Below are 20,181 nucleotides of genomic sequence, written 5' to 3' on the forward strand. Positions count from 1 at the left end.
CACGTGCAAAATAATAAGATTTCTTCCAGTGACACCAAGGAGGAGTGTAAGAAGGGGACACCTTTGTGCTCAGGTATAACAAGCAGCTTACCGAAATTCCGTGGCTGCTCAACTCAATGAGACAGCCTCTCCCAGCTAGTGATAAACCAGTAGGTTGACTGATGTCAAGGTGCTTCCAAATCTCCCAAAACAGACAGCCTTTTCCGGTGGGTTGTTATACCAATCACATTAATATATATCAGGCTTGAAACTTCTCATTTACTCCATCAAGTGTAGAGCCATATGTAGAGAGAAATAAAGGCCCATAGCATAATCCCGTAAACCAATAGGCAAATTTATTTAAAAAACTACTTACAATTTAAAAGACAAAAACAGGCATGTAGTTGTGCTGGTCGTGGATCTAACCGCGGCATCCCGCAGGTCTCCAAATCAGCATATAGGAAACAGCCGGCTCCGTTGGGGGGCGTGTGGACGTTGCGTCTGGAATCCACTACCTTGCTCTCCAGCGTGCATTCCAGGAAGTGGAAATGACATCACCAGAAGCCCTTCCCTATGCGTTTCAGCATCAATTTGGGGCGTCATCAGGAAGCTCTTTTTTTTTTTTAAAGGTATTTTATTGAACAAACAAAACAATACAGAACAGAGAAATAATCAGAACCATGTCAATTGAGGAGCCAAAAAAGACACACACAAGACTCCATTTCGCAACAAAAGCCATGACAAAAATAACATACATAGCTGTCAGCCGTACCATTAGTATAGAACCCTAGTCAGAAACTGAAGAAGCAGTCCGGTCAGAGTCCACCCAAAAAGACCAAATTTTCCGGAACTTCTTGGGGCAGCCTCTGGCCTCATACGTCATTTTATACAGAGGCAATGCCTGATTAATGAGAGCAATCCATAATGGAACGTCAGGGGGAGCAGTAGACTTCCATCTAGTAGCTATAGTCTTCCTAGCATAAAAGAATGTCAAGCGGAGAAACAATTTAGTACGGGCAGGGACGTCCTCGTCATCCACATAACCCAGCAGACAACGAAGGGGGCTACAAATATTGGATAACTGAGAGATATCTGCAATAAAAGCTGTGACTTCCGACCAAAAGGCCCGGACAGGTGGACAGTCCCAGAACATATGAAAAAATGAACCATCAGCAGCATTACACTTGGAGCATAGCGGAGAAGGCAATGTACCCATTTTGTGCAGGAGTACTGGGGTATAGTACGCCCTGTAAAGAAGCTTCAATTGGATAACCCTATCCCTAGAGGAGATAACAACAGGTATTTGTTCCGGAAGGACGTCTTGCCACACCTCATCCGACAATTCCGGAATATCCTCCCGCCACTGAGACTCAACCACCGCGAGCCGTTTGGAGTGAGAATGTAAAAGTCGAGTATAATATGTAGAGACCAGCTTCTCATGTGAAGAGTCAGAAAGAAGGTTTTCCAAGGGGGTCGGTTCAAGCGAGACATCACGGAGGCCAAACTGTGCGGCCGCCGTGTGTCTCAATTGCAAGTATCGGTAGTAAGCCGTGGGGGGCAGACCAAAGGTAGATTGCATGTCCGCAAAGGACCTGAAGGTTCCCCGGACATACAAATGAGAAATAGATTTCACCCCTAGGCGGGACCAGAAAAGGCCATCATCCCGACTAAAGAACTCCTTCAGCCGCGGATTGCTCCAAAGGGGGGCATTGGGGGAATGCAGCTCTGGAGGGTCGGAACCATCCAAGGCCGCAGCCGCGAAAATCCGCAGGGTGACAGAAACAAGAGCAGTGTTCGGTCTGCCCATAACGGACCTTCGATGTACCAAGTTTTGCAGTGATTCATAGGAGGTGAAAATAGCCGCTTCCAATGAAGCCGCAGCATTAGCATCCTCCGGGTGGAACCACCAATGAGCATGGGCCAATTGAGACGCGAAGTAGTATAGACGCAAGTTAGGCGCAGCCAGCCCGCCCGCGAGAACCGGCAGCTGCAGAGCATCCCTGGCCACACGCGCCGCCCGACCCCCCCAAATAAAGGAAGTCAGGAGCGAGTCAATGGCCTGAAAGCGGCGCTTAGGGACATATACCGGGGAATGGCTGAGCACATACAAAAAACGGGGGAGAAAGATCATTTTAAAAATATTAATCCGGCCTAGCACCGTGAGGGGAAGCGTAGACCAAAGCCGCAGCGAGGACCTAAGACGGGCAACCAGGGGATCCAGGTTGTTGGAAAAGAATCGAGACAAGGGGAGCTGAATCTCAATCCCCAAATATCGAAACCGATCCACAACCTGGAGGGGACAAGAGGCAAGGGAAGGGGGCAGAGCCTGGGGATCCAGGGGGAACAGCGTGGACTTACTCCAATTCACCCTGAAACCAGAGAAGTGACCAAAGCGTTCGATAACATTCAACAGAATAGGGAGGGATTGATAGGGATCCGCCAGATATATCAACATATCGTCCGCGTACAGGGAGACCTTTTCTTCCAAGCCATTGATCACAAAGCCCGCAATACCCTCACAAAGGCGGATCTGCGCAGCCAAGGGCTCAATGGCCAGGGCAAACAACAGCGGAGATAGCGGACACCCCTGCCTGGTGCCCCGAAAAATGGGAAAGGGGTCCGACACAAAACCGTTCACCCGAAGACGAGCACGAGGTAGATAATACAGAAGGCGGACCCAATTTATAAATCCGGGCCCAAAGCCAAATTTCGCCAACACTTCCAATAAATAAGGCCATTCCACGGAGTCGAAAGCCTTACGAGTGTCCAGGGTCACAACGACCCTGGACCCCACAGAGGCATGAGTCGTCTGAAGGTTAGTAAAAAGTCTACGCAGGTTGATCGATGTAGAACGGCCAGGAATAAATCCCGACTGATCCGCACCCACCAGGTCCGTGACAACCGTATTCAGACGCCTCGCGAGGACTTTGGCGAGAATCTTGACATCAGTATTAATAAGCGAGATCGGGCGGTATGACTCACAGAGAAGGGGGTCTTTACGTGGCTTGGGGATGAGCACAATGAGAGCTTCTGTCATAGAGGGTGGCAGACGTCCCTCCTTCAGAGCACAATTGAACACAGTCAGTAAATGGGGGACCAGCAATTCTCTATAGTGCAAGTACCATTCGATAGGAAAACCATCCAGGCCAGGTGTCTTATTGTGTGCGAAAGTGGCTAGGGCCTTGTTTATCTCATCCGCAGTCAGGGGCGAATCCAGAAAACTAGATTGGCCGGCCGACAACTTAGGCAAAGTAATATCATATAAGAAATCATCAAGTTCAACAATGGTATAATGAGCTCTAGATTGGTACAAGGAGGAATAAAAAGCAACAAAACTGGCCAGAACATCGGGGGTTTGTTCCACAATGACACCGGCGTGGCTGGTAATCCGAGGGATGACACAGGGCTGGTATTCCGGCCTAGCCAAATAAGCCAAGAGGCGACTGTTCTTATCGCCCAGTTCAAAAATGCGCTGATTTTGATAAAGGAGTTTCTTCTGTGTACGCTCCACAACCACCAGATCCAAGTCCCGAGCCCTGGCCCGCCAAGAGGCATGGTGCTGGGGAGTAGGGTCATCAGTATATTGTCGTTCAGCCGCATGCAGCGCCAGTTCGGCGTCAACCAACTTAGTCTGGCGAGCCTTCCTGGCACCGCCCACGGCAGACGAAAAGGTACCTCTCATGGTCGCCTTAAAGGCCTCCCAGGTCAACAATTCAGATCCAGCTTGTTTATTGAGTGCCCAATATGAGTTCATCTCCGCCGACCCCTGGTCAGTCACTGCCTGGTCCGCCAGCCACAGGGGGCTGAGCCTCCAGAGTTTATAATTAGGGGGGGACCCCAAGGCGAGATCCACCAGTAAAGGGGAGTGATCCGATACTGCGCGGGGCAGATACCTGACACCCGAAAGAAGACTTAGCAGTTCCCGAGGGAGCAGGCAGAGATCAATGCGGGACAATGTATTATGGGAGCTGGAATAACAGGAATACTCAGTAATCCCCCCATGTTTCCATCTCCAGGCGTCCAGGAGATCCAATTTGTCCAAGTAGGAGCATAAAGGAGTTGGTGCGGAGGAGACAGCTCCAGACCTGTCCAGAGCAGCATCGAGGACCGTATTAAAGTCACCCGCCATAATAAGGGGACCCTCAGCCATTTCCAAGACCAGACCCAGCATACGGTCAAAAAACTGTCTAGTAAACGGCGGAGGGACATAAACGTTAACCAGGGTATAGGGCTTACCCAGAAATTCGAAGACAAGAATAATAAAACACCCCGAAGGGTCAGTCTTCAAATGCTTGATGGTGACAGGGGCCGATTTTGCAATTAGAATCGAAGTACCGCGAGCATACGAGGAATACGTAGAGTGTAGCGCGTACGCCACATGCGCCCTCTTTAGGGCCATCACCCTGGACCCCTGGAGATGGGTTTCCTGCAATAAAACAATGTGTGGGTTATGACGTTTTAAATATTCGAAAACCAGGGAACGCTTGACTTTAGAATTTAGCCCCCTGACGTTCCAAGAGACTAAACGGAGAGTAGACATAGTGATATGTTAAAAATCAGCGTTGGTGACCGGGGGGGTCCCAAAAAAGGGGGAGGCCCCCCCCCGAGCACCAAGACCTCACAATATGGCAGGCAAAACCACTGGCAGGCAATATGCATAGGAGGAGAAGGCACAGACAAGAACCAAAACATTATCAAGTACAGCAAGGCAGAAATAAAAATCGTATCACCTAGGCGTAAAAAAAATCCCTGATAAGAGTCCAAGAAGACATGACGGAGTAAACGCAAATCAAAAAAAGGGGGGGAGAGACCCCCACAATCCCAGACAAACACAAAAACAGTAGTAACCCAACACCCATCCCACCCTAACCCACCCGGCCCTCAGTCCCCAACAGTTGAGAGCTTGAAATCCCATAACCAGAAAACAGTGTAGTTCAGGGAAACGTGGATCTGCTCGTCCTGAAGCAGACAGGAATGGTAGCAAAAAAAGGAAAAAAGGGGGTGAAGGGGAGCAACCATCCCCAAAAATGCCCTTCCAGAGGAACAAGGGGGGGGTCCCCCCATTCAGGAGGACACCCGACAATCACAAAAAAGAGTTGTAAGAAGGATCATAGAATATAAAGGTGCATCCCAACGACATCCAGGAGGAAGAAAGGGAAACCTAGCAGCAGTTGCAAGACACAGGCCAGCGATCACCGACGAGGAGACCTATGATCCTGGGAGGGAGGGGAGCGGCGTCCCAGGGAATCCACCCACTGCGCAGCGTCCTGAGGATCCTGAAAAAAGTGGGCTTTACCTTGATAGATGACCCTCAAACGAGCCGGGTACAGGATACTATACGGCAATTGTAAATCCCGCAGTCTCCTCTTAACTGCCATGAAGGAGGCCCGCTGTTTCTGGGTCGCAGCAGAGAAGTCCGGGAAGATAGATACAGCGTGGTTATTATACAGGATTCGGCCCTTGTCCCTAGAGGCCCGGAGCACAGCCTCCCTATCACGGAAGTGCAGGAGCTTGATGAGAAGAGGACGGGGTGGGGCCCCGGGCGGCAAGGGGCGCAATGGCACTCTGTGCGCCCTTTCAATGGCAAACAAGGGGGAGAAAACTTCCTTCCCAAAAGTATCGATAAGCCAATGTTCCATGAATGATTCAGGATTTTTACCCTCCGATCCCTCCGGAAAGCCCAAAAAACGCAAATTATTGCGCCTGAGGCGGTCCTCCATGTCCGTTAGCTTGTCTGTAGTAGCGACATGGCCCCTCTGCAACTCTGACACAGTGGACTGCATGGGGCGGTGGGCATCTTCCATGTCACTAATACGCTGCTCCGCGTTGCCCACCCTGTGGCGAAGGTTGTGCACATCCTGTTTGAGAAACGACATGTCCATCTGTACAGACTCAATCTGTGAGGCAAGCGAGGTCTGACAGTGCTGGATAGCGTCCATTATGGCAGACAGGGTAGGTTCGGGCCTATCCACAGACAGAGCAGGCTCCGAGGGTACGGGGGAGCCCAGGGGAGGAGAGAGGGCATCACTTACAGTCACCGCCAGCCGAGACGATCCAGGAGAGATCGCTTCCCCCTCCACAGAGGCCGATGCCATCCGCACAGCCGAGGAGCGAGCGATCTGGGAGGAAGGGCCCGCAGCACGCGCCGGGCCGGCGCCATCTTGGGATCGTGGCAGCGTGAGGTCCGGCGGGCGGATACCGAGTGCTTCTGGACCGGGAGGACCGATTTTGACCATCGCCGCGGGTGCACCGGGATATCAGGAGACAGGAGACGTCGGAATCAGGTGAGTAGGATGTCGGGTTCCAGCAGGATCACGGAAGGATCAGGGCAGACAGGACAGAGCTCCGGAGCCGCGCTGCTTTCACATCCGAGTTCCGGCCACGCCCCCATCAGGAAGCTCTTGATGATGTTGCACATTGATGACAAAATGCGTAGGTCGGGGCTATCGGATTATCCCCAGAGGCCCCCATAATCATGTAGGAAGAGGCATTGAAGGAGGTAGAATAGAGTCTTTTAGGCTTGCTTGTGTTTTTAGTTTTTTTTTGGATGATGATTCTGATTATTGTTGTATCATAGATCTAATAAGGGGGGCCACCCAATTGAATCCTGGGATGCTATTTAGGCATCTTAACATAAAAAAAATTCTGCAAACGTTCTGCAGTAGAGAACCCCAAATCACCCCACATCACCCACTTACAATTCCCAGGATTTTGAAGGGGTGAAACACCACCTTTGAAACCTACCTTATCCTCACCGCCAGCACCCCAATCCTCCTCTTTGTATACCTTCTCTGCCTTCTGCTGCTTATTTGTATTCTGTGTGCTGGGGGAGGCAAGGGATAGCCTTCTGGGCAAAATATTGGCGGTTGGGTACCTGTCACTGTGATGTATCAGAGGCCATAAACTTACGGAAGGGGGGATTTTATGAGCTGGATTGGGAACAGCTGCAAAGTCAAACTGGCTTTGTGAAGTGGCTTCCCTTCACATCACCGCTGGGGCTATCAGCTTGCGCCAGTGACGTCATCCTTAGGCTGCATCACTTGGCTTCACCATCCACTGCCGCTGGTCTTCCCTCCTGCTTCTTCGCCCAGGCCGGGCACACTGTGGTTCTGGAGGTTGACCGTGACTCCCCTGTCATCCACTGCTCGGTCCATCGGCTCACAGCCCCTAGTGCATAGCGCAACAGGAGCAGCCAATTCCTCTCTTCAGCCCCTCGAGCACAACACCTTGCTCCCTGACAGCTGCAGTATTGACTCTAAACTACATCTCAGGGTTATGGGCAGCATTTGGCCTTGTACCTATGATCACAATGGACTTAATCCCAATTTTCCCCTCCCTTCCTTTATGTCAATAAACCGAAATTCTTGGAATTTTTGCAACAGCAAAAGTGTATCTATTGATTATAGTCCTAAGTGCTTTCTTGAGAGTTTTTTGATGTAGAGATTGGGTATCCACCATGCTGGAGTTGTAATTTGATGGGCTTTTATTTCTTCTCATGTTTGTTAGTATGTTTTTTGGCTTTTTAATACATTTTAATACATTAAACACGGTATTGAAGGAAATGCACTAGGCGTTTGCTCCCACCTTTTTCTTCTTTGTAGTACTTCCTATTGGTGGTCCAGAACAGGCTCCAGAAAACTGCACATCATGATAAAAAGGGACCAATGGCAGCGGGCTCAGACTGCAGCACTGGTCTTCATCTGGAAGTGCCACTGGCGAGGGACACGGACAGAAGATTAGCCCTCGCTTCTACCAGGACAGAAAGTGATGGGCAATCTCTGCAACAGAAACAAATAAAAACACATTTTTGTAGAATGTGCAAGGGTTAGACCTCCTGACAATATTTTTATCGCATTTTATATACGTTTACAATTTTGGTTGTAACATGACAAAATGTGGAAAATTTAAATTGGTATGAATACTTTTTTTTTTTGATCTAATGTACTATGCATTAGATCAGCCTTTCTCAGCCTTTTCAACACAGAAGAACCCTTGAAATAATTTTCTGGTCTCGGGGAACCCCTGCTAAAAATTAAAAATCGACAACTCATGACACATTAGTGTGACAGTCAGTGGGAAGAATGCTCCTTACTCTTATCATTATTGGGAAGAATTACCCCCTTACAGATAGCTAAAAGGAACAATGGTGTCATTGGGAACTTATCTGAGAGGCAGAAATTGCCCATTGCTCAAGGAATCCCTAGCAACCTCAGGAGGAACCCTAGGGGTCCACAGAACCCTGGTTGAGAAACCCTGCATTAGATAGTGCTTTATAAATGAAACATGGATTCCATTTTAATTCAAACAGCTTCTTGGTATTATTGGGGTATGAATACTTTAAATACCGGTAAAGAACCTGTGTAACCAGATGTTTTGGTATGATTTTTTTTTTTGTATTGCAATATATAATAATTTGATATATCATGTTCCATTGTCATCTGCACAAATTTTGTGATGACTACAGCTTCAATGGTCATGTAGTTGTCGCCCTGTTTGTGTACCGGATGATCTTTTCTTCATGTCTGTGTTTTAGGGTGATTGTAGACAGACAAGTTTCTGTTTCATAATAAGGGGAAATGAAAGATCGGCATTATCCCATTAATGATGATGACACACCATCAAGCTCAAATAAATTAAAGAATCGTTTTGTAAAAAAAAAAAAAAAAAAAAAGAATCGTGTTTCTAATTTTGTTTTGGATACTGTAGGGAAATATTAGAACATCTGTCAAATTGTTATTGCTGTTTGTAATCCAACTTGGGGGGATTTCTTCTCACTTTTTCCTCCTTTGACACTTGATCAATATGAATAATTATTTTTTGTTATGAATACATCCCTCAGCAAAACTAAAATTAGACCACTTGTGATTGCTGCATAGAGGCTGACGCATGAAAACCAGCATCCATTTGTGGTTGTTGCTCATAGCAACTAATCATGATTGGCCTTAAATTTTGTGGAATAAGTCAACAAGAATTTTTTTTGTGCGAATTTTTTCTTTCCAGCATTAAAATTATCAACCTCATTGGCTCTAAACCTATCAAAACACAAGGCCTGGCCTGGCTCGCAGTCTCCACTTTAATTCATCCCAAAGATGTTCTGTCGGGTTGAGGTTAGGACTCTGTGCAGGCCAGTCAAGTTCCTCCACCCCCAACTCACTCATCCATGTCTTTATGGACCTTAATTTGTGCACTGGTCCAAATCATTTGGTAGAGGGGGGATTATGTTGTGGGGTTGCTTTTCAGGGGTTGGGCTTGGCCCCTTAGTTCCAATGAAGGGGAACTCTTAAGGCGTCAGCATACATCTGTGGCGCGTTTCCAGCACAAAGACAGATACGCAGATATGCGTCCCCATGGAAAAAAGTCCAGTATCTGAGTATATGCCTACTGACAGCGTCAGGGGGTTAGGTAACAGATACAGGGATTGATTTATTAAAGGCAAAAAGGTCGTTCACTTTGCAAGGGATTTTGCCCCAGAGCTTAGTAAATGTTGTGAAGTTTCACTTTGCAAAGAATATCCATTCATGTCTAAGGAAGATATCAAAACAGCATTTTTGCCTGCAGGGGATGGAAGTTAGCAGAGCTTCATCTATTCACTAAGCTCTGGGAAAAACTTCTTTGCAAAGTATACAGTCTAGTCTTAAAAGGAGAGAAAACACAAACAGATGTGGCACTTTCCTAGCGTAGGTACTTTTTGCTTTTAGCTCTTTCTGTAATCAAAGAAGCAGTGATCATTTGTCCTGGTCTGTTCAGGGTTTCACAGGCTGGGAGTTTGATTGCTTCCTCCTGCCTTTGGAAGAAGCTTCCAGAGCTTGGGGAGAAATAACCAGCCTGAATTTTTTTATGCTCCAGCTAATCCCTGGACAGAAGTGTCCAAAAGGGGGCTGGACAGGTGATAAATAGTCTGAAGCACTGGTTCCTTCTTCCCTTAGGCAGCCAATGGACTGTGTAGCTGTTCTTGAGGTCTCAGCAGAATCAGGCCTGAGGGCCCGGATGGATCTGCTTAAAAGCTAACTGCAGGGACTCACCACAAGGGATCTGATCTTGAGAAGGACTGTCACTCGCTGGATCCTGTCCAGAGGAAGCTGGAAGGTGGCAGCTGTCCTGGGGACTTGTAAGGAGTAAGAGTAAGGACCCTAAATTTAATCCTGTGACTGGGCAGTGTTCTGGAAATCGCATTGGTTACCAGTTGTTGTGCATAGGCGCAAGGTAACCAGATGCCAAAGAACCTTGCCTCATGGTCTATAGCTGTGAGGCTTTAGACTGCTCAGAAGCGTGCTTCAGGATCCCCAGTTGTGAAGTTTTAGCCTGTTCAGAAAGTTACCTCATGGTCTTCAGCTGTGGGGGTTTAGTCTGTCCAATGCTCATAATTACTTAGGAGAAGATTGTCTTCTTAATGCTCTGTGCTAATTGTTTTGGAGTATCCCCTGCCTGTGGACTTGGAGCCGGTGTGAATGGACTGGTGCTTGCGGTGCTTGGCAGCTTCTGTACTTTAATACTAACGGCCCCTACGGGGGTAGCGCTACATAAATAGAAAAAAATTCTTCCATTTGAGCGGTTTCTTTTATAAACCACAAATTTATTTATAAACCACTAATCCCGTCAACTGCCACTTGAATTAAAAAAGGCCTTCCATAGATACAGGGACATGAAGTATGTTATTCACAGGATTACCAGATGAGAAAAAAGACAGAAACTAAAGAAAAATTGTAGTACAATTTGTGCCACGTTAGTCACCGTTTCGAATTATAGATTACATTGGGGATAAAACACATTTGCATGTTAGTAGCACATCACATCTTAAGCTTTCTTACTTGTAGCTCAGATGTGTATTTTCTTGGTGTTAGATAGAAAAGCATATCTTAATAAGATATCGAAGGATAGTTAGCTAGATAATGGAATTCATAATATTGTCAATTGTGGTTGAGTTCAGGTGAATAAGTCATATTCTCAAACATCATTACAGGAAACATTACTAATCATCTTGTGCAAACCACAGGCCAGCTGATAACCCCATAAGAAATATCTGTTTTTGCCCAATGATTAAAGAAATGGTTTAAAACTGTAACTTCTGGCAAGAAAATATACCAGCTAACCAATAGGAGACTTCTTCACATTCAAATATGTTGAATTATCATGGCATCTGTTAGCCAAGGTTACTTTTAATTTTGTAGGACATACCGTACATTCATGACATTTGAGGTCTTTTCTCAAAATGTTTAGAAGTCCCAAAGTGGCAGATAGAAGTGTATAAAACTCATGTGTAGTGGATTAGAGCCTCACTCTTCAATACTATAGTGTATTAAATTCAATTCAATATAAACTGAATAAAATTATAAACGCAACACCTGTTTTTGCCCCCATTTTTCATGAGCGGAACTCAAAGACCTAAGACTTTTTCTATGTACACAAAAGGCCTATTTCTCTCAAATATTGTTCACAAATCTGTGTAAATCTGTGTTAGTGAGCACTTCTCCTTTGCCGAGATAATCCATCCACCTCACAGGTGTGGCATATCAAGATGCTGATTAGACAGCATGATTATGGCACAGGTGTGCCTTAGGCTGGCCACAATAAAAGGCCACTCTAAAATGTGCAGCTTTATCACACAGCACAATGCCACAGATGTTGCAAGTTTTGAGGGAGCAATTGGCATGCTGATTGCGGGAATGTCCACCAGAGCTGTTGCCCTTGAATTTAATGTTCGTTTCTCTACCATTAGCCATCTCCAAAGGTGTTTTAGAGAATTTGGCTGTACATTCAACCGGCCTCACAACCACAAACCACGTGTAACCACACCAGCCCAGGACCTCCACATCCAGCATCTTCACCTCCAAGATGGTCTGAGACCAGCCGCCCGGACAACTGCTGCAACAATTGGTTTGCATAACCAAAGAATTTCTGCACAAATTGTCAGAAACCGTCTCAGGTAGGCTCATCTGCATGATCATCGTCCTCATCGGGGTCTCGACCTGACTGCAGTTCTTCGTCGTAGCCGACTTGAGTGGGCAAATGCTCACATCCGATGGTGTCTGGCACTTTGGAGAGGAGTTCTCTTCACGGATGAATCCCGGTTTCCTTAGATCTTTGAGTTCAGCTCATGAAAAATGGGGGCAAAACCAAGTGTCACGTTTATAATTTTGTTCAGTATATATTCAATTTATATTATTGTATATTATATTCAATTCAATAGTCTTTGAAGTCTCTCAAAGACTTCAACCAATACAAATCTGCCCTCCAAAACTACAATTCCTGCCTCCTCGCTGCCAAGCAGACCTATTTTATCACTCTCATTAACACTATCTCATCCAAACCCCATCAACTCTTCTCCACCTTTACCTCTCTACTTCATCCTCCACTGCCTCCACCCCCTAACTCACTCACTGCCCAGGAGATCGCCAATCAAATCTCCACTCTGCAGGTATCTTTCCCACCTTATACACCATGTCAACAGGTACAATAAACCTTATTCAACCCTGCTACTGTACGGGAGGTTGCTAAACTCATTTATAATGCCCACAAGGAGGCCCCCAGATCTACCCCCTCCTATGTGAACGAGTATGGGGTACATAGTACCCCTACCCATTCACCATAAAAGTTTAAAAATAAATAAAGACAGAACAAGAGTTTTTGAAAAGACATTTATTAACCACTTAAGGAGTGCCCCATATACATATACTGCGGCATGGCGACCCTTAAGTGCAAAATCATGTACCTATGCGTAATTTTGTTTTAGGGCTCTAGGGGGCGCATGTGATTAGACACAGCGGGAGCCAGTCTGCGGGTCCAGCGGACACGATGGCCGCTGGCCTCCCATGATCGTGAAGGAGAATGACAGAAGAGCGATCTGCCTATGTTAACAAGGCAGACTGTGTTCTGTCTGATAGGAAGGGAGAGATTGTGTGTTCCTACTAATCAGGAACACAGATCTCTCTCTTCATGCAGTCAGTCCAACCCCCCTACAGTTAGAAAGCACCCCTTCATCGCCCCTGATTTAAATCCCTTCCCTGCTAGTGTAATTTATACAGTAACAGTGCATATTGTTTAGCACTAATGTCTGTATTGGTGTCACTGGTCCCCAAAAAGTGTCACTTAGAGTCAGATTTGTCCTCTGCAATGTCCCAGTCCAGCTAAAAATCGCCAATCGGCATCATTACTAATAAAATCAATAAAAAAAATAAAAAGTCTTTAAATCCATCCCATAGTTTTTAAACGCTATAACTTTTGCGCAAACCAATTAATATACGCTTTTTCTGATTTTTTTTTTTACCAAAAATATGTAGCAGAACACCAATTGGCCTAAACTGATAAAGAAATTCGATTTTTAAAAATGTTTTATTTGATGTGTTTAATAGCAGAAAGTAAAAAATATTATTTTTTTTTTTTTCAAAATTGTCAGTCTTTTTTTGTTTATTGCAAAAAACAGGTGATCAAATACCACCAAAAGAAAGCTCTATTTGTGGGGAAAAAAAGGACATCAATTGTATTTAGGTACAGCGTTGCACGACTGCACAATTGTCAGTTAAAGTAACACAGTGCCAAATCACAAAAAATGGCCTGGTCATTAAGGGGGAAAATCTTCCGGTCCAGAAGTGGTTAACATATATTTAATATTGATATAAATGGGACAAGTCATAGAATAAAGTTATCATGAGTAACCTAAGATACCTAGAATAAAGAAATTTTTTTTTTCCCTCATAGTAAAGTATAACTAAAACTAAAGGCAAAACCTTTTCTTTAGTTATGGACAGAGTGGAGAGGGATTAGAACACCTGTCAGTTTTTATTGCTGTCTGTGCCCACATTGGGGATATTCATCCTCTTTTTGCCTTGCTTACTATTAGCATTGAAAGTGAAATTAAAAGAAAATCCAACATTTTAGGTTGTCCCAAAAAAAGTAATAAAGGGGAAATCTTCCTATAGGGACACTAGTTCTGGTGGCCTGGGGGTCCCCAAGGAATTTCCATAATTTACAGGGATTTCCTTTCACTTCCTGTTTTGGCTATGGGACAGGAAGTGAAGGAAAATCTTCCCAATGGGACACAGGTGGCAAAAGAAAATCTGACGTGGGGTAATAACGCTCCCTTGCTCTATCCAAATTGCCTATAGTTCTACTTTAACCACTTATGGACCGCCTCACTGAGGCAGGGCGGCCCTCCTGCGCGAAATGACGTACCTGTACGTCATTTCAAAAACAAGGAAGTTCCCTCTAAATGGGATTTTATGGGGCAATATTATAGAGTACGGAAGTATCGAGGGAGATTTTTTTAAAAAAAGGTTGTATAGTTTATTACATGATACAAAAATCCAAACGAAGAAGAAAATAATACAATACAAATGGATTAAAAATCCATGTTCATTGACCCCGGATGAAGAAACATACACTTTACTTCGAAACGCGTTGGGTCTATCGCTGTCCCCATCTGTGGATAGTGGACATGAACGTTGGTCACTTGTTATGAATTTGGACCGGCTGAATTTTTAATCCATTTGTATAGTATTATTTTCTTGTTCGCTATGATTTTTGTATCTTATAATAAACTATACAACCTTTTTTAAAAAACAAAATCTCCCATGATACTTCCATACTCTATACTATTGCCCCAATAAATCCCATTTAGAGGGATCTTCCTTGTTTTTGTTGTTTACTTTAGGGAGGTGGGCAATTTATTCGTTTTTCCACCCGATGGTCTAATATATTCCTGTACGTCATTTTGTGCACTGGGTCTGGAGCGTGCGCACCGCCGCACCAATTAGCAGGTCCAACAGACCCAATGTTCGCCGGCACCCGTGTGTGAGAAAGGCAGAATGGCGGCCTGCCTATGTAAAGGCAGACTGCCGTTCTGTGAGAGGGGAAGATGGAGATCTTGTGTTTATACTAAGCAGGAACACGGATTTCTGTCTTTCCCAACTCAAAGCATCCCCCCACACAGTTAGCAAGCACTCCCAGGGAACACATTTAACCCTTTGATCGCACCATATGTTAACATTCCCTGTCATTAGTACAGTGACAGTGCATTTTTTTTAGTATTAGTTTCACTGGTTTTGTCTGCCGCAATGTCGCAGTCCCGCTAAAAATCGCTGATCGCCGCCATTACTAGTAAAAAATAAATTAAAAAAAAAATTCCATAAATCTATCTTATATCCTATAGTTTGTAGATAGAATAACTTTTGCGCAAACCAATCAATATACGCTAATTGGGATTTTCTTTACCAAAAATATGTAGCTGAATACATAGTGGCCTAAACGGATGAAGAAATGAGATTTTTTTAAAAAAATTTTATTGGATAAGTTATGTAGCAGAAAGTAAATAATATTGTTTTTGGTCTTTTTTTCAAACTTGTCAATTTTTTCTGTTTATAGATCAAAAAATAAAAACTGCAGCGGTGGTCAAATACCACCAAAAAAAAGCTCTATTTGTGGGAAAAAAGGACATAAATTGTATCTGGGTACAGCGTGGCACGACTGCACAATTGTCAGTTAAACTAACGCAGTGCTGTATTGTAAAAAATGGCCTGGTCATGAAGGGGGGTAAACCTTCTGGGCTGAAGTGGTTAAGGCTCATTATTTAAAAAAGCTGAAAGGATTGTCTATGTTGCAATGAGCAGCCAATAAAAAGACAACACAAGACACTTTCTTCTGCAGGCAGTATAATACAGTAGGGTGACTATGCATTGATTATTGGAGAATAGCTATGTATAGTATCTCACAAAAGTGAGTACACCCCTCACATTTCTGTAAATATTTTATTCTATCTTTTCATGTGACAACACTGTAGAAATGACACTTTGCTACAATGTAAAGTAGTGAATGTACAGCTTGTATAACAGTGTAACTTTGCTGTCCCCTCAAAATAACTCAACACACAGCCATTAATGTCTAAACTGCTGGCAACAAAAGTGTGTACACCCCTAAGTGAAAATGTCCAAATTGGGCCCAAAGTGTTAATATTTTGTGTGGCCACCATTATTTTCCAGCACTGCCTTAACCCTCTTGGTCATGGAGTTCACCAGAGCTTCACAGGTTGCCACTGGAGTCCTCTTCCACTCCACCATGATGACATCACGGAGCTGGTGGATGTTAGAGACCTTGCGCTCCTCCACCTCCTGTTTGAGGATGCCCCACAGATGCTCAATAGGGTTTAGGTCTGGAGACATGCTTGGCCAGTCCATCACCTTTACCCTCAGCTTCTTTAGCAAGGCAGTGGTCGTCCTGGAGGTGAGTTTGGGATCATTATCATGTTGGAATACTGCCCTGCGTCCCAGTCTCCGAAGGGAGGGGCTCATGCTCTGCTTCAGTATGTCACAGTACATGTTGGCATTCATGGTTCCCTCAATGAACTGTAGCTCCCCAGTGCTGGCAGCACTCATGCAGTCCCAGACCATGACACTCCCACCACCATGCTTGACTGTAGGCAAGACACACTTGTCTTTGTACTCCTCACCTGGTTTCCGCTACACACGCTTGACACCCTCTGAACCAAATACGTTTATCTTTGTCTCATCAGACCACAGGACATGGTTCCAGTAATCCATGTCCTTAGTCTGCTTGTCTTCAGCAAACTGTTTGCGGGCTTTCTTGTGCATCATCTTTAGAAGAGGCTTCCTTCTGGGATGACAGTCATGCAGACTAATTTGATGCAGTGTGCGGTGTATGGCCTGAGCACTGACAGGCTGACCCCCCCACCCCTTCAACCTCTGCAGCAATGCTGGCAGCACTCAAACTTCTATTTCCCAAAGACAACCTCTGGATATGACAATGAGTACATGCACTCAACTTCTTTGATCGACCATGGCGAGGCCTGTTCTGAGTGGAACCTGTCCTGTATAACCGCTGTATGGTCTTGGTCACTGTACTGCAGCTCAGTTTCAGGGTCTTGGCAATCTTTTTATAGCCTAGGCCATTTTTATGTAGAGCAACAATTATTTTTTTAAGATCCTCAGAGTTTTTTGGCATGAGGTGCCATGTTGAACTTTCAGTGACCAGTATGAGAGAGTGAGAGTGATAACACCAAATTTAACAAACCTGCTCCCCATTCACACCTGAGACCTTGTAACACTAACAAGTCACATGACAACGGGGAGGGAAAATGGCTGATTGGGCCCAATTTTGACATTTTCACATAGGGGTGTACTCACTTTTGTTGCCAGTGGTTTAGACATTAATGGCTGTGTGTTGAGTTATTTTGAGGGGACAGCAAATTTACACTGTTATACAAGCATTACACTCACTACTTTACATTGTAGCAAAATGTCATTTCTACAGTGTTGTCACGTGAAAAGATATAATAAAATATTTATAAAAATGTGAGGGGGTGTACTCACTTTTGTGAGATACTGTATAAATGATGAATGAAAATGACTTCTGTGATATGGAGGGTCTTTTATTCTACAACAGTATGATAATGTAGTATTTTTATGTTACTAGGGTGAATCTGGCCCTGGCGTATACTGAACTGACAGAGGAGCTTTACCGTCTGCGAGACCTTACTGCTTTACAAGGCCGGATTCTGAGGTCACTGCTGGAGGAGCAAGCAGGTGATAATATACCAATGTTTATCTACAAAAGGAAATAAAAAAATAGGTGTGAAAACTAAAAATGAAAATACATAAATTGTGTTTAATGTTTAAAACCAAAGCCAACTCCTTATTGAACACAGAATAAAAATGTGTCTAAAGCAATTACTCTTTTTTAAGTTTTGGATTGGTTTCCGTCTCTGCTAGGGAGATTCCCCCTCTATATTTGTCATAAGGACCATTATCATCATAGCAGATCAATGCGCAGTCTGAATAATATAATTGAATTGCTTGCATTTACAGAGCCTTGAAAAAGTATTCATACCCCTTGAAATTTTCCACATTTTGTCATGTTACGACCAAAAATGTAAATGTATTATATTGGGATTTTATGTGATAGACCCACACAAAGTGACACATAATTGCGAAGTGGAAGAAAAATGATAAATGGTTTTCAACATTTTTTTTTACACATAAATATGTGAAAAGTGTGGCGTGCATTTGTATTCAGCCCCCTTTACTCTGATACCCCTAACTAAAATCTAGTGGAACCAATTGCCTTCAAAAGTCACCTAAATAGTAAATAAAGTTCACCCTCAGAGCACTGCCCCCTGAACCCACCCAGTTGTATGGCAATAGCGAATAAATATTCGCTATTGTCACACTGACTCCCCTCCCAGCCAATCAGGAAGAGGGTTGTGAGACCCCTTTCCCGATTGGCCAACAGGAGAAGCGATCTTACTGGCCACTGGCCAGGAAGAGGGAGGAGACATACAGGAGAAGCACAGCGGCTCAGCCATTCAGCACTCCCCAGCTCGGACAGGAGAAAGAAAGAGGTAAGGAGGCAAGCCGTTCGCAAAATAGCTCAGGCTCTGTCAGATTGGATGGAGAGCGTCTGTTAACAGCAATTTTTAAGTCTTTTCACAGATTCTCAATTGGATTTAGGTCTGGACTTTGACTGGGTCATACTAACACGTGAACATGCTTTGGTCTAAACCATTCCATTGTAGCTCTGGCTGTATGTTTAGGGTTGTTTTCCTGCTGGAAGGTGAACCTCCACTTGCTCAAGTCTTTTGAAGTCTCTAACAGGTTTTCTTGTAAGATTGCCCTGTATTTGGCTCCATCCATCTTCCCATCAACTCTGACCAGCTTCCCTGTCCCTGCTGAAGAAAAGCATCCCCACAACATGATTCTGCCACCACCATGTTTCACGGTTGGGATGGTGTGTTCAGAGTGATGTGCAGTGTTTTACGGCACACATAGCATTTTGTTGTTCAATTTTGGTCTCATCTGACCCTTCTTCCACATCTTTGCTGTGTCCCCCCACATGGCTTCTCACAACCTGCAAACGGGACTTCTTATGGCTTTCTTTCAACAATGGCTTTCTTCTTGCCACTCTTCCATAAAGGTCAGATTTGTGGAGTGCATGACTAATAGTTGTCCTGTGGACAGATTCTCCCACCTGAGCTGTGGATCTCTGCAGCTCCTCCAGAGTTACCATGGGCCTCTTGGCTGCTTCTCTGATGAATGCTCTCTTTGCCCGGCCGGTCAGTTTACATGGACAGCCATGTCTTGATAGGTTTGCAGTTGTGCCATACTCTTTCCATTTTCAGGTGAATGAGAGAATGAATAGAAAGCTTGCGCTCTGATCTGGAGCAATAAAGGTCGGTGTCAAAAGTGTAAGGAGGGCTGAGGGATAAAAACATCAAACAGGGTTAAAATGGATACCTTGAATTACATGGCACATAGGCATAATAAAGTCCATCAGGTAGGTAAACAAACCCCGACGGTGACTGTATCTGTGTGGCTGGATGTGATGTCTCTGTCTGCAACAAAGGGCCAGCTCCACCGCACAGGGAAGTCGGTTCTGTGGACAATGCAAAAAAACAAAACAGGCGAAGCGCCTCTAAGTGCAGTCAGTATATTTTAATAGGCACACAAGGTATAACAACTCACATGGAATCAAAATTAGCAGGCTCAATCGGAAGTCATAGGTGAACGTAAAATCCAGAGTCCTGAGTCCGGAAGAGAAGATGTTAGAAACTGGTGGATGGACACGGAGGACAGTACAAAGCCGGCTGCTGTCTACCGGAGCCGGTGAATCTTCACGTATCAGGCTGGAACGCAGCGTCCACCGCGTGACGTCACCAGGATGGAAAGGATTACACGACGCGTTTCAGAGCATGCGCCAAGCTTACAGAGAGCATGCGCATTCTTTTTTCAAGTGTGAAACTTCACACTTGAACAAACCTCTGAAGTCTTCACAGAACAGCTGTATTTATACTGAGATTACACACAGGTGAACTTTATTTACTATTTAGGTGACTTTTGAAGGCAATTGGTTCCACTAGATTTTAGTTAGGGGTATCAGAGTAATGGGGGGGGGGGGTGAATACAAATGCACGCCACACTTTTCAGATATTTATTTGTAAAAAAAATGTTGAAAACTATTTATCATTTTCCTTCCAATTCACAATTATGTGCCACTTTGTGTCGGTCTATCACATAAAATCCCAATAAAATACATTTATGTTTTTGGTTGTAACATGACAAAATGTGGAAAAATTCAAGGGGTATGAATACTTTTTCATGGCACTGTATTTGCTCAGAATATATAGTGTGAATGGGGCCTAAAAGGTAGGGAAAATCCAATATTTTGAGTTGTCATCAGAACAAGATCAGAGGAGAAATG

The 20,181-nt window shown here is 44.6% G+C and overlaps 1 protein-coding gene across 1 annotated transcript in view; it reads left to right on the forward strand.

The window, feature by feature from the left end:
- TBKBP1 (TBK1 binding protein 1) overlaps positions 1-20,181 on the forward strand; it is a 267,510-nt gene that overhangs the window by 220,015 nt on the left and 27,314 nt on the right. The window contains exon 7 of the mRNA XM_082271866.1: positions 17,401-17,510. Coding sequence (XP_082127992.1) covers positions 17,401-17,510 — 110 coding nt within the window. The remainder of the gene's footprint in view (positions 1-17,400; positions 17,511-20,181) is intronic.

This window comes from Pelophylax lessonae (genome assembly GCF_965119305.1).
Source record: "Pelophylax lessonae genome assembly, chromosome: 11".
In the NCBI taxonomy this organism is placed as follows: Eukaryota; Metazoa; Chordata; class Amphibia; order Anura; family Ranidae; genus Pelophylax; species Pelophylax lessonae.